Source organism: Lepus europaeus, chromosome X (genome assembly GCF_033115175.1).
Source record: "Lepus europaeus isolate LE1 chromosome X, mLepTim1.pri, whole genome shotgun sequence".
NCBI classification, from domain to species: domain Eukaryota; kingdom Metazoa; phylum Chordata; class Mammalia; order Lagomorpha; family Leporidae; genus Lepus; species Lepus europaeus.
Genome location: NC_084850.1, coordinates 110,938,417 through 110,953,066, shown reverse-complemented (window position 1 = coordinate 110,953,066; position 14,650 = coordinate 110,938,417). Strand labels below are relative to the sequence as shown.

The 14,650-nt window shown below is 40.8% G+C and overlaps 1 protein-coding gene across 3 annotated transcripts in view; it reads left to right on the top strand.

Annotated features, from left to right (window-relative positions):
* The window catches only part of SYTL5 (synaptotagmin like 5), a 266,662-nt gene that overhangs the window by 234,692 nt on the left and 17,320 nt on the right, over positions 1-14,650 (top strand). For all 3 annotated transcript variants that reach the window (XM_062184126.1, XM_062184128.1, XM_062184127.1), the window contains 2 exons: positions 10,728-10,836; positions 13,350-13,485. In XM_062184126.1, the coding sequence (XP_062040110.1) occupies positions 10,728-10,836; positions 13,350-13,485 (245 nt within the window). The remainder of the gene's footprint in view (positions 1-10,727; positions 10,837-13,349; positions 13,486-14,650) is intronic.

Sequence of the window (14,650 nt, the reverse complement as noted above, 5' to 3'; positions counted from 1 at the left end):
CTTTGAGCTCTCATTTGTAATATAATCATGGGGTATAGCTTGTAGGACTGCTGTGACATTTAAATAAGCGCTCAATGTCAAGCTATCAGTATTCTATCAAGCACATTGTAAGCTCCCAATAAATTCTAGTAGTATACATCTTACTTAGGAGTCCTAATATTACAAATTACAGAAACTACAACTTATACTGATAGGAAAATAAAGGGAGATTATTGGCCAATAATGTTCGGGCATAGCTTGAACCAGATGCTCAAATCCTATCACAGCCTTGGAGTCTCTTGGTCTCCATCTTCTTTTTGCTGATTTCATTTTCAGGTTCATTCCACAGTGTGTTAGACTTACTCATTGGCTCCAGGAACCTTTTCTTGGGTACTAATGACTACAGTGGTTGCAAGCCTCTCATCCTGGCATCACATCACCCTGGGCCTGATTCTCTTAATTCTAGCTATATCATTTGCCTATCTTGAGCCAATGACTGTGGCTTGGGAGGTGAGTTGTATTGCCTGACATAAGACAATCAGAAAATACCCTGTTTTTGAAGGGAGAATTTCCCGAAAGGAAACCCAGGTGCAGTTATACTAAAAGAATGGTTAGAGATGCTTCCCAACAAAATCAAGTGATGCCCCCCATATCATCATAAATAGCAACATCATTCCCATTTAATGATTACACCAACCATGTGAGGTAAGTATCATTATCCCCATTTTATAGATGAAGAAGCTGAGACTCAGATGATGTGGAGCTTTGTATCTGTTGGTCTGAAACATGGTGTAACTCACTCATGGAATATCTTTAGGAATTATATTTTGCTATGGGTAAAACTGACAATGAAACACATTTTGAAAATCCTTAATTGCAAACAAATGACTAACATAAATGTGATAGATAAGAACAGTCCAGTATCAGTATTAACAACAAACCAGTCCACAACAGCATAGTATTTCCCTGGCATTAAATATGGCAAATCCTCTATCATTACAGAATTAAATTTCTTGGAATTGAATTATAAGCCTTGCCATAAAAGCTAGCACTTCATATGACTTAGCCTACTATCAGTTGTTTACTTTTGTGTATTATGAATGAGCATCATCATAAGAAATTGACTAAGATATCATGTGATACATGACACAGGTAAAGGAGAAGTAGCATGTGTCTTAGTGCATAACACTCAGTTATCTGTCATGAAGTTAGTGGTAAAGTATATAGGGGCACTTTGGAAACCAGTCTGGAGGGAACGGTTTCCTGAAAATAGCTGAAGGACTTTTTGGGGGATGGGGATGATGTAACTAAGCTCTCTCAGGCCTTTACAGACATCCTAGGAGCTTAGGGCCCATGGTAATCACCTCCACATTATGCTTTGCCAGTTCCTTTCTATTATAGAAGGAAACATCTCTGCGTCTCTCTGACTCAACACACTGAAACATCACCAGATTTCTAACCATGTCTGCTAGGAGGTTTGCTCCAATAGCCTCCACCTGAGACATTTCAGAAGCCTACCTTCAAGTAACTGTAGCTTTTTGCCCACTTGGACAGAGAGCCAGAGGATGCTGGGAGTTTTGTACCTCCTGCCACAAGGTAACCCTTCATCAATAACTGATAGGTGGGAGAGTATGAAAACCTGCTTCCTGGACTGAGAGTGAGAAAAAACCTGAAGTTCTACTGTTTAATGTTTTTATTAATATAAAGAGAAGGGATTAAAAACAGTTAATGTGTGCAATTCTAAGAATATAGTGACACTGACCTCCTGCCCACCCTCCCTCTTTTTTTATTAACTTGCAATAATGTGTTTTTAATTTACTTTATAATCATAGGATTAATGTTCTATAGAAAGAGATCAACATATTAAAAGTAGAAAGCCCTCTGTTCAATAGGCATATGGGCAATGACTATAAACAATAATCAAATCCCACGATGCCAATTTCCCTGAGGTTTTACTTAACAATCCACAGTGTGCCTGCCTCATCAGGTTGAAGCTGCTTTCCAGGGAGCTTTGCCTTAGAATGTACCTATCCCTGCCCTGCTTCCCTCAACCCTTCCCCAGTCCAGTTTCTCTGGTGAGCATACCCTTAATACATCATGTGCATAAGAATTCTCAACTCTGAACCTGTTCCTGGGCAATCCAACAGAAGTTTGTGCCTCTGATCCACATCATCTTCCTATACCAAGCTTCCTGTGATACAGAGGAAAGGTGGAGGAACACTCAGACTTGCTTAGATGCCATGCCTTGCAAACTTAGCAGGACAGTGCCAAGGCATGCTCTGGGTGCTACCTCATGCCTCATTGGTGGCTTACCATACACTGAAATGGGGTCCATGTAGTTGATGAGCAGCAAAACTATAGGAAATGTAGCTTCCTTCTCAGTCTCCTGTCTCAGTCGTTTCAATGTAGTAGTCACCCCATTGACTGCAGGAGTAGTATAGGCAGCCCTGGATATTTAATGTTTCTGGTAGATTATCCAGTAGAGGAGGTAAAACATGAGCTACAGGGACCCATTTCCCTAGTCATAAAGGATCAGAATTAATAGTCCTTATAAAGCACTTCAGAAATGCTAGCATCCTTTTGCAGTGGGAATGTCAGATTTATTGCTCACTGACTTTGTGTTAGTGAAAATCTCTCAGTACCTGTCTTTATCTGTGTTCAGTCTTATAGCATCAAGCCATAGAAGGGGCTAGTACAGAGAGAGGAAGAACTCAATATGTCAGATGTACTGAAATGTGGTTTCATGGTATCACTTCCATTGTACTGCAGACATGAGATGATTTATTAGCTATAACTCATTACTCTCCTGAAAGGCATGTTAGGTAGTTAAGCATGAAGAGTTTGTCAGTATGAATTGCCTTTCAAGCCTTCCCAGGAGGTACTGCTATAAAAACAAGGACCTTTGAAAATCAGCTTCAGTGGTTTTCCAAGGAAACATTCTCTTATTCTGCCTTCAAGCAGAGAATAAATGCAAGTTCCTGTGAAATTGTTACCTAGCTAAAAGGCTCTTTGTTTGGTAGTTTTAGCACACTTTTGTCTGTAATTTACTACCCTACCTTACACATGTCTTACTCCTGTAGAAAATAGATGTCTCTTCCGAAAGAAGGTAATAGGTAGCATCCAATGTTTTTCCCACTCCTGCTTAGTCTCAGTGGTTCTCTGATGCTTTGGGATATGGTTTTAGTGAATGCTAACCCTCATCCTGGCACTCAGTGCCCTCCTGATAAGACCCATCCTTCTTTGAGTAGCTCGGGATGACAGTTCTCTACTCACATCCCCGTTTTCATATAAATGTGGCACCCCTGGCTTTCACTCTCACCAGCTAGCCCCTACAAGTCTTTGTGGGAAGGGAGCCCTCAAACTACTGGAGTGAGTTAAGTCTGTGGATATAGAAAGCAAAAATACTTTGAATGTTTAAGTCTCTTGAGAATTGAAGGGAGACCCCTTGATCATTGACTGCTGGGCGAAGGAGCATAAAAACTCTCACTGCCTTGCCTCTGCTTGCGACAGCTATGAGGTGTGATCTGTCATCTCTGGAGCTTCCCTGCAACACTGAGCAAAAGTTCAGTCCATGGAACTTTGCCTGATTCCATACCCTTGTTAAGCCTCCTTGATTTCTGTTACTGCTTCTGTACTACCCTAACTAAGAAAGCACTGTGACAGGAATTCAGGCCTTAGAATCTTCTGAGGAACCCAGAGGACACATCTTCTTTCCAACTCCTCACTGCTACCTCCCTGTACGTATACCCCTGATCTCATCCGACTTTCTACCAGTTCCTAAACATGTTTTACATAGCCCCTGGTATATTTTGAAAATACTACTTTCTCAATTTGGATTAATCTTCTTTTTTAAAAAATATTTATTTTATTTATTTGAAAGAGTTACAGAGAGAGGTAGAGAGAGACAGGTCTTCCATCTGCTGGTTCACTCCCCAATTGGCCGCAGTGCCTAGAACTGCACTGATCCAAAGCCAAGAGCTTCTTCTGGGTCTCCCATATGGGTACAGGGATCCAAGGACTTGGGCCATCTTCAACTGCTATCCCAGGCCATAGCAGAGAGGTGGATCGGAAGAGGAGCAGCCGGGATTACAACCGGTGCCCATGTGGGATGCTGGTGCTTCAGTCCAGGGCTTTAACCCACTGTGCCACAGCGCCGGCCCCTGGACTGATCTTCTATACCTACCATCATCTGTCATCATCTCATTCTTTGAGGAATAAGCAAAGGGACACCTTCTTATCTCAATCTCAATTAATCTCTCTCTTTCCAGTAGTTTCTTTGTATATATAGACAATGCCATGGCTGAGAAAGAACTTCTAAGATCAATCCCATTCACAATAACCACAAAAACAATCAAGTACCTTAGAATAAATTTAACCAAGGATGTCAGATCTCTACAATGAGAATTACAAAATATTAAAGAAAGAAATAGAAGACGACACCAAAAAATGGAAAAATCTGCCATGTTCGTGGATTGGAAGAATCAATATCATCAAAATGTCCATTCTTCCAAAAGCAATTTACAGATTCAATGCTATACCAATCAAAATACCAAGACATTCTTCTCAGATCTGGAAAAAACTATGCTGAAATTCATAGGGAGGAACAGGAGACCTCAAATAGCTAAAGCAATCCTATACAATAGAAACAAAGCTGGAGACATCACAATACCAGACTTCAAGACATACTACAGAGCAGTTTTAATCAAAACAGCATGGTACTGGTACAAAAACAGATGGATAGACCAATAGAACAGAATAGAAACACCAGAAATCAATCCAAACATCTACAACCAACTTATATTCGACAAAGGAGCTAAAACCAACCCCTGGAACAGGGATGCTCTCTTCAACGAATGGTGCTGGGCAAACTGGATGTCCACATGTAGAAGTATGAAGCAAGACCCCTACCTTACACCCTACACAAAAATCCACTCAACATGGATTAAAGATCTAAATCTATGCAACAATACCATCAAACTAATCGAGAACATTGGGGAAACTCTTCAAGACATTGGCACAGGCAAAGAATTCCTGGAAAAGACTCCAGAGGCATAGGTAGTCAAAGCCCAAATGAACAAATGGGATTACCTCAAATTGAGAAGCTTCTGTACAGCAAAAGAAACAGTCAGGAAAGGGAAGAGGCAACTGACAGAATGGGAGAAATTATTTGCAAACTACACAACCGATAAAGGATTAATAACCAGAATCTACAAAGAGATCAAGAAACTCCATAGTAATAAAACAAACAACCCAATTAAGAGATGGGCCAAGGACTCTAACAGGCATTTTTCAAAAGAGGAAATCTGAAAAAATGTTCAGGATCTCTAGCTGTCAGGGAAATGCAAATCAAAACCAGTAGTTTCTTTGTACTTGTGTTGAAGCAAATGTTCATTTGACATTGAGCTTTCTATATAGAAGTCTTCTTTTCCCAGAAAATAAGACCATAGTAGATCAATTAATAGAAAAATCATAGAAATCACTCACATACAAACACATCCCCTCCAATGCATTTTAAAATCATTGAGAGAAGGCATTTGGTGCAGTGGTTAAGATTATGCATGGGACACCCACATCCCATACCAGAGTGCCTAGGTTTAAATCCTAGCTGTGTTCTGATTCCAGTTTCCTGCTAATGCACACCATGGGAGGCAGTAGGTAATGGGTCCAGGACTTGGGTCCCTGCCACTCATATGGGAAACCTGAACTGAGTTCTAGGCTCCTGGCTTTTGTCTGACCTAGGCTCAGCTGTTGAGGACAATTGAGGAGTGAACCAGCGGATGAAAGATTCATATTTCTCTCTCTCTCTCTCTCTCTGCTTTTCAGATAAAATGAACTTAAATAAATGGACTTTTTTTTTTGGACAGGCAGAGTGGATAGTGAGAGAGAGACAGAGAGAAAGGTCTTCCTTTTGCCGTTGGTTCACCCTCCAATGGCCGCCGCGGTAGCGCGCTGCGGCCAGCGCACTGCGCTGATCCGATGGCAGGAGCCAGGTGCTTCTCCTGGTCTCCCATGGGGTGCAGGGCCCAAGTACTTGGGCCATCCTCCACTGCACTCCCTGGCCACAGCAGAGAGCTGGCCTGGAAGAGGGGCAACCGGGACAGGATCGGTGCCCCGACCGGGACTAGAACCTGGTGTGCCGGCGCCGCAAGGCGGAGGATTAGCCTAGTGAGCCGCGGCGCCGGCCAAATAAATGGACTTTTTAAAATAATCATTTAACATTTACAACTGATGGATAAAATAGTGTGTCATGTACAACATGTTATTTTGAAAAATAGGGTAACAATACTAAACATCTACTCTTTCAACAATTTTTAAGAATACAATGCACTGTTATGAACTTTATTCACCATGTTGTATAATAGATCTCTTGAACTGATCCCTCCTGTCTGACTGAAACTTTATATCATTTGACCAACAGCCTCTCAGTTGCACCTCCCACTACAACCCCTGGTAACCACCATTCTACTCTATTTTTGTGAGTTCAACTTTCTTAGATTTTTTAAAATTTTTACTTATTTGAGAGACAGAGTGATGTAGACAGACAATGATCTTTCATCCACTTGTACACTATTCAAGAGTCTGCAACATCAGGGTCTGGGCCAGGCTGAAGCCAGGAATCAGGACTCAATCTGGGTGTTCCATGTAGATAGCAGGGACCCAGTTGCTTGAGTCATCACCTGCTTCCTCCCTGCGTACACATTAGCAGGGAGCTAAAATTAGGAGCAGAGATGAAACTCAAATCCAGGAACTATGATATGGAACTTAGGCATCCTAACTGATGTCTCAACACTAGGCCTAATGCTCACCCCCCGAGTTCAACTATTTTATATTCCAAATATAAGTGAGATCATTGTGAAAATGTATTTTTGTTCCTGCCTTACTTCATTTAACATATTGTTCTCCAGGTTCATCCCTGTCTTTTTAAAGGCTGAATAGTGTTAAATTGTATATGTATGTACTGGGTTGAGAAATTTCTGTTAAGATCCTTTCTTTCCTGATTGTTTGATTATTTATTTTCTTACTATTGAAGTGTTTGTGTTCCTTATGTATTTTAGATGTTAACTCTATCAACAATATGATTTGCAAAAATTGTCTCCCATTCATAGGTTGTCTGTTTACCAGTTGACTATTTCCTTTGCTGGGCAGAAGCTTATTAGCTTGATGCAATCCCATTGGCCTACTTTTACATTTGTTGCCTGGGTTTTAGGGTATGATCCAAAGAATCATTGTCTAATCCAAAGTCATGGAGTTTTCTTCAGGTAGTTTTTGTGCTTTCATAAAATATGAAAAATTATGTTTATATTTGTCTTTAATCCAATTTGAGTTGATTTTTGTACATTGTATGAGATAAGGATCTAATGTCATTCTTCATATGGATAACCAGTTGTCTCAACACCATTTATTGGAAAGACTATCCTTTGCCCATTGTGTGTTCTTAGCATCTCTGTTGAAAATCAGTTGAAGATAGGCCAGCACCATGGCTCACTAGGCTAATCCTCCACCTGTGTTGCCAGCACCCCGGGTTCTAGTCCTGGTTGAGGCGCCAGATTCTGTCCCGGTTGCTCCTCTTCTGGTCCAGCTCTCTGCTGTGGCCTGGGAAGGCAGTGGAGGATGGCCCAAGTGCTTGGGCCCTGCACCCGCATGGGAGACCAGGAGGAAACACCTGGCTCCTGGCTTCAGATCAGCGCAGCACACCAGCCGTGGTGGACATTTGGGGAGTGAACCAATGGAAGGAAGACCTTTCTCTCTGTCTCTCTCTCACTGTCTAACTCTGTCAAATGAAAAAAAAAGAAAATCAATTGAAGATAAATGTATTAATTTATTTCTAGGATTTTTTTTCTGTTCCATTGATTTATCTGTCTATTTTTATGGCAGTACCATGCATGTTTTGATTACTAAAGATACTTAATGCATTTCTTAAACATGTATTTTAACTTACAACAAATGTATATTCATTTATAAGTCTTCTGACACAGTGACAACTAATTTTGTTTGAATATGAGTTTAGTAATTGCAGTTCTGTCATATCATCCTGTCATGAATTCTACCCTTGCACATCATCATCAATAGTCTCTCATTTAAATTTTTCTAAAATGAAACAAGAACAAAATAAGAATATTTTCAAAGTATTTGGTTTATGTAAACCAGGGATGGAAAAGCTCTTTTCTGCCAAGGGCCATTTGGATATTTATAACATCAGTTGTGGACTGTATGAAATTATCAACTTAAAAATTATCCATCAATAATTTTATTGAATTTTGAGTCTCACTTCCTGTTGCCTTGGCAGGATCAGAACAAATTATTTTTGCAGAGATTATATGACCTGTGGGTCAGACATTTTCTATCCCCAAACCAAATGCAAAAGTTTCAAAGCACTTATGATTTTTTTAATATTTTATAGTTTCAAACCTACATATAATCTTATAGCAACTTTATCAAATATTTGATTCTAAAGTAGTCAACTTAATTTTTATAGAAACAGCTGTATTTTTGCTCTCACCAATTTATGTGATACTAAATTATATCATTACATTCAAACATATGCCTGACATTAGGAGGTTGGGGGACTGACACAGCTAAGTATACAGTTTCACTTATGGGGCAAATATGCATGGTCTTTGTAGAGAGAATTCTCTCCACTGGGGATGAGAATACAAGTTAATATGATGAGTCAATTTAATATGGGTATACTAACCACTACTACAAATATGTCACCTAGATAGACTAAAAACTCATTTAAATAAGTAGAGTCTCTGTCTTATGTGTCCCCATGGCACTTAGAAAAGTGCTTTATGAAAATGTAAGCATATTTGTTGGTAGGATAGAAGTGAATTCCACTGTCTTCCTTTGGGAAGAAGTCGGTTGGATGATGGAAATGTTGGCATGCCAGGAGATGGTGTTGACTTGGAATTTTCTTGCAAGAGTACCCAAAATACCCCCAAGACATTACATATGTACAGGCTACAAGATGATTCCCCTCTTTAAATTTCTTTTGTATGTGATTATAATACTATAAGACTTCATCTTTATTGTGATCTCTTTTATAAGACTTAGTTTTTAAGACTTGAAGTCTTTAAGATAAAAATCAATAGATCATTAATAAATCCCAATAATGTGTTGTTGAACCCTATTAATATATTGTATATTTATATGTAAAAAGCATATATCACTTTTTCCTGTTGGCATATTGTGATACCCAAATATCTCACTCATAAACAATAGAGCCTGATTTTGTCACATGCATCCTTCAGGTTGACCTTTTGTAACCACACCCACTTCCCTCAGATTCCCCCACTCCTAGCAACCGTAATCTGTTCCCACCTTTAATATTTTGTCATTTCAGAAGTGGTACAGAAAATGGAATAATACAGTATTTATCCTTTGAGACTAGCTTTTCTGTCAGAATAATTCTCTGGAGAGGCATGCAAGTTGTTACATGTATCAGTGGTCCTTTTTCTTGCTGGGTAATATTCCATGCACTAGTATTTGTTTAAATATTTACCTGTTTACAGACATCTAGGTTCTTTCCAGTTTTTACTATCCCAAATAAACTTACATGAATATTAGTGTACATGTTTTGTGTAGACATGATTGTTCATTTCTCTAGGATAAATGCCCAAGAGTTCACTTTCTGGGTTGTATGGTAGTTGCATGTTTAGTTTTTCAAGAAACTTCCAAAGTGTTTTCCAGAGTGGGTGAGCCATTTTTTGTTTCCACCAGCAAAGTTTGAGTGAACCATTTTCTCCTCTTTGAATTTTGATGATGTGAGTTACTAATATTGCCTTCTTTTTAAAAGAGATTTATTTATTTATTTGAAAGTCAGAGTTACACAGAGAGAAAGGAGAGGCAGAGAGAGAGAGGTCTTCCATCTGCTGGTTCACTCCCCAACTGGCCTCAATGGCTAGAGCTGCACCGATCTGAAGCTAGGATCCAGGAGCTTCCTCCAGGTCTTGGAGGAAGGACTTGGGCCATCTTCTACTGCTTTCTGAGGCCATAGCAGAGAGCTGGATCAGAAGTGGAGCAGCTGGGACTTGAACCGGCAGTGCCCATATGGGATGCCAGCACTGCAGGTAGCGACTTTACCCACTACACCACAGCGCCAGCCCCACTAATATTGATTTCAACAATTGATTGCTGGTAGCCCAATGTGAAGCAAACATTACTGACAACTTCTTTGTTTTGTCATTTAGGAAAGCCTAGAGACAGCAAAGACAAACAGGAAGAAGTGAATTCTGGTGCTTTTTTCAGTAAAATATTTATTCCTTCCTCACACCCCAAACTATATGTGTATATCCAGAGATAGGTCCAGTCTTCAATGCATCACAGACATTCAATATCCATTGACTGAGAAAATGTGAATTATACAAGGGTACTTTTAAAAGTTCAAAAATTTCATGGAAATGGAATTAAAAGATAAGCTGATTTGGGTACAAAAACTATTTGAAATCCATGCGTGGTTTTTTTCATAATATGCTTTCATGAAATTTTGAAGTACCCTCATATGATACCTTTCAGATTCTGTTTACTTTAATGTTTAAACTTAAAAGAAAATGAATTCATAGAATTTTCCAACTCCTCTTCTTTTCCAGGCTAAGGTATCTCTCTGACCATTACGAGATAACATAGTGAAAAGTGACTGGGTTGTCACATTGAAGCCACCAAGTAAACATTGTACATTCAAACATGGATTGCAAAATAATAAACCAATCTCTCTTCTTCTTTCCTTTCCCTTGTCTCCCCTTGGCCAGGTGGAGTTTGCTCCTGATGTTGGCCTTCAATACAAAGGAGAGCTGACAGTTGTATTACGTTACATTCCCCCAGAGGAGAACCTGATGTTTCAGTCACCACAACTTGAAGGTAGATTGAAAATCAGTGACTTTGATGGATGATATTCTGCTTCTGGAAATGTGGGAATGGGGACCAGGAATTGGTTAAACTGTATTACACTCATATTACACAGATAAAACATGGATGATCATATATAACTATCTTCTTTAATTTTAAAAATTAATTTGAGGAGGAGAGAGATCTTCCATCCCCTAGATCACTCCTCAAATGCCCTCCACGGGGTGGGGGGGCTGTGTAGGGTTGAAGCCTGGAGCAGGAATGCAATCTGGGTTTCCCATGATGGTGGTAGGGACCCAAATACTTGAGCCATCACCTGCTGTCTCCCAGGATATGCATTCGCAGAAAGCTGGATTGGAAATAGAGGCAGGAGTCAAACCAAGCACTCCAATATAGGATGCAGGCATCCCAAAGGCATCTTAACCTCTACGCCAAACATCACCCCATCACTGTCTTTTGAGAAGGATTAAGAACTATATACTAGGTGGCCGGCACTGTGGCATAGCGGGTGAAGCCTCCGCCTGCAGTGCCTGCATCTCATGTGGGCACCAGATCAAGTCCCGGCTGCTCCACTTCCAATCCAGCTCTCTGCTATGGCCTGGGAAAGCAGTAGAAGATGAACCAAGTCCTTGGGCCCCTGTACCCACGTGGGAGACCTGGAAGAAGCTCCTGGCTCCTGGCTCCTGGCTTTCGATTGGCACAGCTCTGGCCATTGTGGCCATCTGGGGACTGAACCAGCGGATGGAATATCTCTCTCTTTCTCTCTCTGCCTTTGCCTCTCTGTAACTCTGCCTTTCAAATAAATAAATAAATCTTTTTTTTAAAAAAAAAAGGTATATACTATGGAAGGGCATGGGATTCATACAAGGAAAGGCCAAAGCTCATACTTAGAAACCAGTCTTGATGAAGAAATTTGTTTTTGTCAGTCCCGGAGATATAGGATCTTCCAGAATGGGGAGCAATCTGTTGGGAAGGGGTATAGAAAGATGCTGTATAGATTTATGACATTCATAGCTACTCAGTTAGCCTTGAGGAAGAAGTTGGTCTATAATGCAGAGTGTTGGCCGGCGCCGTGGCTCAATAGGCTAATCCTCTGCCTAGTGGTGCTGGCACACCAGGTTCTAGTCCCGGTCGGGGCGCCGGATTCTGTCCCGATTGCCTCTCTTCCAGGCCAGCTCTCTGCTATGGCCCGGGAGTGCAGTGGAGGATGGCCCAAGTGCTTGGGCCCTGCACCTCATGGGAGACCAGGATAAACACCTGGCTCCTGCCTTCAGATCAGTGCGGTGCGCCGGCTGCGGCGGCCATTGGAGGGTGAACCAACGGCAAAGGAAGACCTTTCTCTCTGTCTCTCTCACTTCCACTCTGCCTGTCAAAAATTAAAATAAAATAAAATAAAATAAAATAAAATAAAATAAAATAAAAATATAATGCAGAGTGTTAAGGAAACACCCAGAGATATTTATCTGTTGCCCTTCTCCTTTCATCAACTCCTACGTGCGGCCTCCTTTGCCCTCCCATTAATAATCATCCTCTTCAATGTGACTCTACAAGTAACATAGTTTCTCCCTCCCTCAGTTTCCTCACTTCAGAGGTTGGATTTGAGGATTTAATAGATCCATACTTATAAAGTATGCTTCAAACAGTAGTAAATAAAAGTGGAAATTATGGTGATGGCTGTTATTATATTTTATTGCAATTAAAATTAGAAGTGGGAAAGAGTAAAATGTAGTTGTTATGCAAAATGTATTTGTTCCTAGACTATAACCTACAGATCGGATTCTTTCTGGAACTGATAGTCTACAAGACTAAAATATCTACAAAGAGAATGATGGAATTTTCTCTTCTGGAGTCTTGATGCTTTGTGTGTATGGCTTTCATCAAAGCTTTTCCTTGGGGCCGGCGCCGTGGCTCACTTGGTTAATGCTCTGCCTGCAGTGCCGGCATCCCATATGGGTGCCGGGTTCTAGTCCCGGCTGCTCCTCTCCCAGTCCAGCTCTCTGCTGTGGCCTGGGAGTGCAGTGGAGGATGGCCCAAGTGCTTGGGCCCCTGCACCCGCTTGGGAGACCAGGAAGAAGCAGCTGGCTCCTGGCTTCGAATCAGCGCAGCCCACCAGCCGTAGCGGCCATTGGGGGGTGAACCAATGGAAGGAAGACCTTTTTCTCTGTCTCTCTCTCACTGTCTAACTCTACCTGTCAAATAATAATAATAATAATAATAAAAAGCTTTTCCTCCATAAGAGCAGCTCTTTACCTCCGTAGGCTTTTTCCATTCCTTTGCTTTAGACCCTGTTTGTTGGTGAGTAGTTAAAGTCTTAAATGTATTTTCCAACAAATGCAAATGAAAAATTTATCCAGAAGGATTCCAAGGGGGTAAAAATATTTAATTGAATATAAAATATGCAATAACTTAAAGGCCTGAGTCAATCATCAAATGTAAAGTTTTGCTGATGTTTTTTGTAAATGTTGAAGTGAAATCCATGAATCTCTCCCCCCCTTTCCTCCCGCATAATTTGGTGCTTGGTGCAGGAAAGAAAACCTTTAAGAAAGGAAAGAAGAAGGAGTCATCTGTAATCTCTGGAGGAATACTAGAAGTGCTCATCAAAGAGGCAAAGAACTTGACAGCAGTGAAATCAGGAGGCACTTCTGACAGCTTTGTGAAGGGGTAATTGTGTTTTAGTTCATTTGAGATGCTACTTAATGGGAGATGAAGTAGTCCATGAGAGAGTAGAAGCTGCAAGGCTTCTGTGTTCTGCTTTCTGGAAATGTACTAGGATAGAACTACCCCTAAATGCTAGCTCTTACATGTAAAACAATACAACTGTAGTGGGAACAGCTTATTCTAGCTTCCATTCTGTTTCCAGCATATTTCAGGAGTTTCTATCACTCTCACGCTCAAGATGAGCAAATTTTCCTATGGCATTCATTTCTCAAAGGAGGGAAAAGTATGATTTCTATGTGTGATATATTTTATTGTGCTTTGGTACTGTTTGGTGCTGGCGATTATATAAAAACAAGCAAAATACTGGATTTTTTGCTGTTTTTCTTCCTTGGATGAAATTGTAAAAAGTGGAGAAATGAGAACACCCTCCCTTGAGGAAGCCACCATAGAGTGGTTTGCAGAGGCTCTGGGACTTCCAGCTGGGCATCTGTGCCCACTTTGTGCAGCATAGGGCAGTTTCTCTCAGGGGATCCAGCCCTTTAAATGGATTTTCTTGCCCAATTCTCAGGACCTAAACAGCAAGTCCCTCTTGATTCCTGATTATTGGAGATTTTTTTTCTCCTGTAATTATAAAAACTAGAACTAGAAGAATATTTTTCATTCATTCAAAGAAACACAGAAATGTACAAATGTCAAGCACCAGGTTCTGCACTTTCAAAAATAAGTAAGAAATGCTCCTGCCTTCATGGAGCACTAGAGGCACATCGGATAAAATAATTTCCAATGATGCTAGGTCTTGAGGTTAATTCTTTGAATCACAGGACACTTTTGTTCCTCTTCCCAAATGTTCTTAGGAAAGCGCATTCTCCTTATGAAGAAATGGGTCAAGTGTTTGCCCTCACGTGTTCTAACTTTGGTAAAGCCAGCAGTGAAGAGAAGCTGCTGTGTGCAGCTCCCTTGTTGGTGAATGTGTGTATCTGAATCCCAGTCTGTCTGTCACTCTTTCGTGCAGTAGATTTAAAGATAGAAGAAATGCTTTCTCTGGCCCCTGCTGTTCCAATGTGCCTCACCAGCTCTGCCACCCTGTTCAGACCTCTGCTCTTCACTGCCTGGTGGGATGAGGGGACAGCTCCTGGCCAGTGGCCTCATGGTGGCTTGCAGGGGTGGT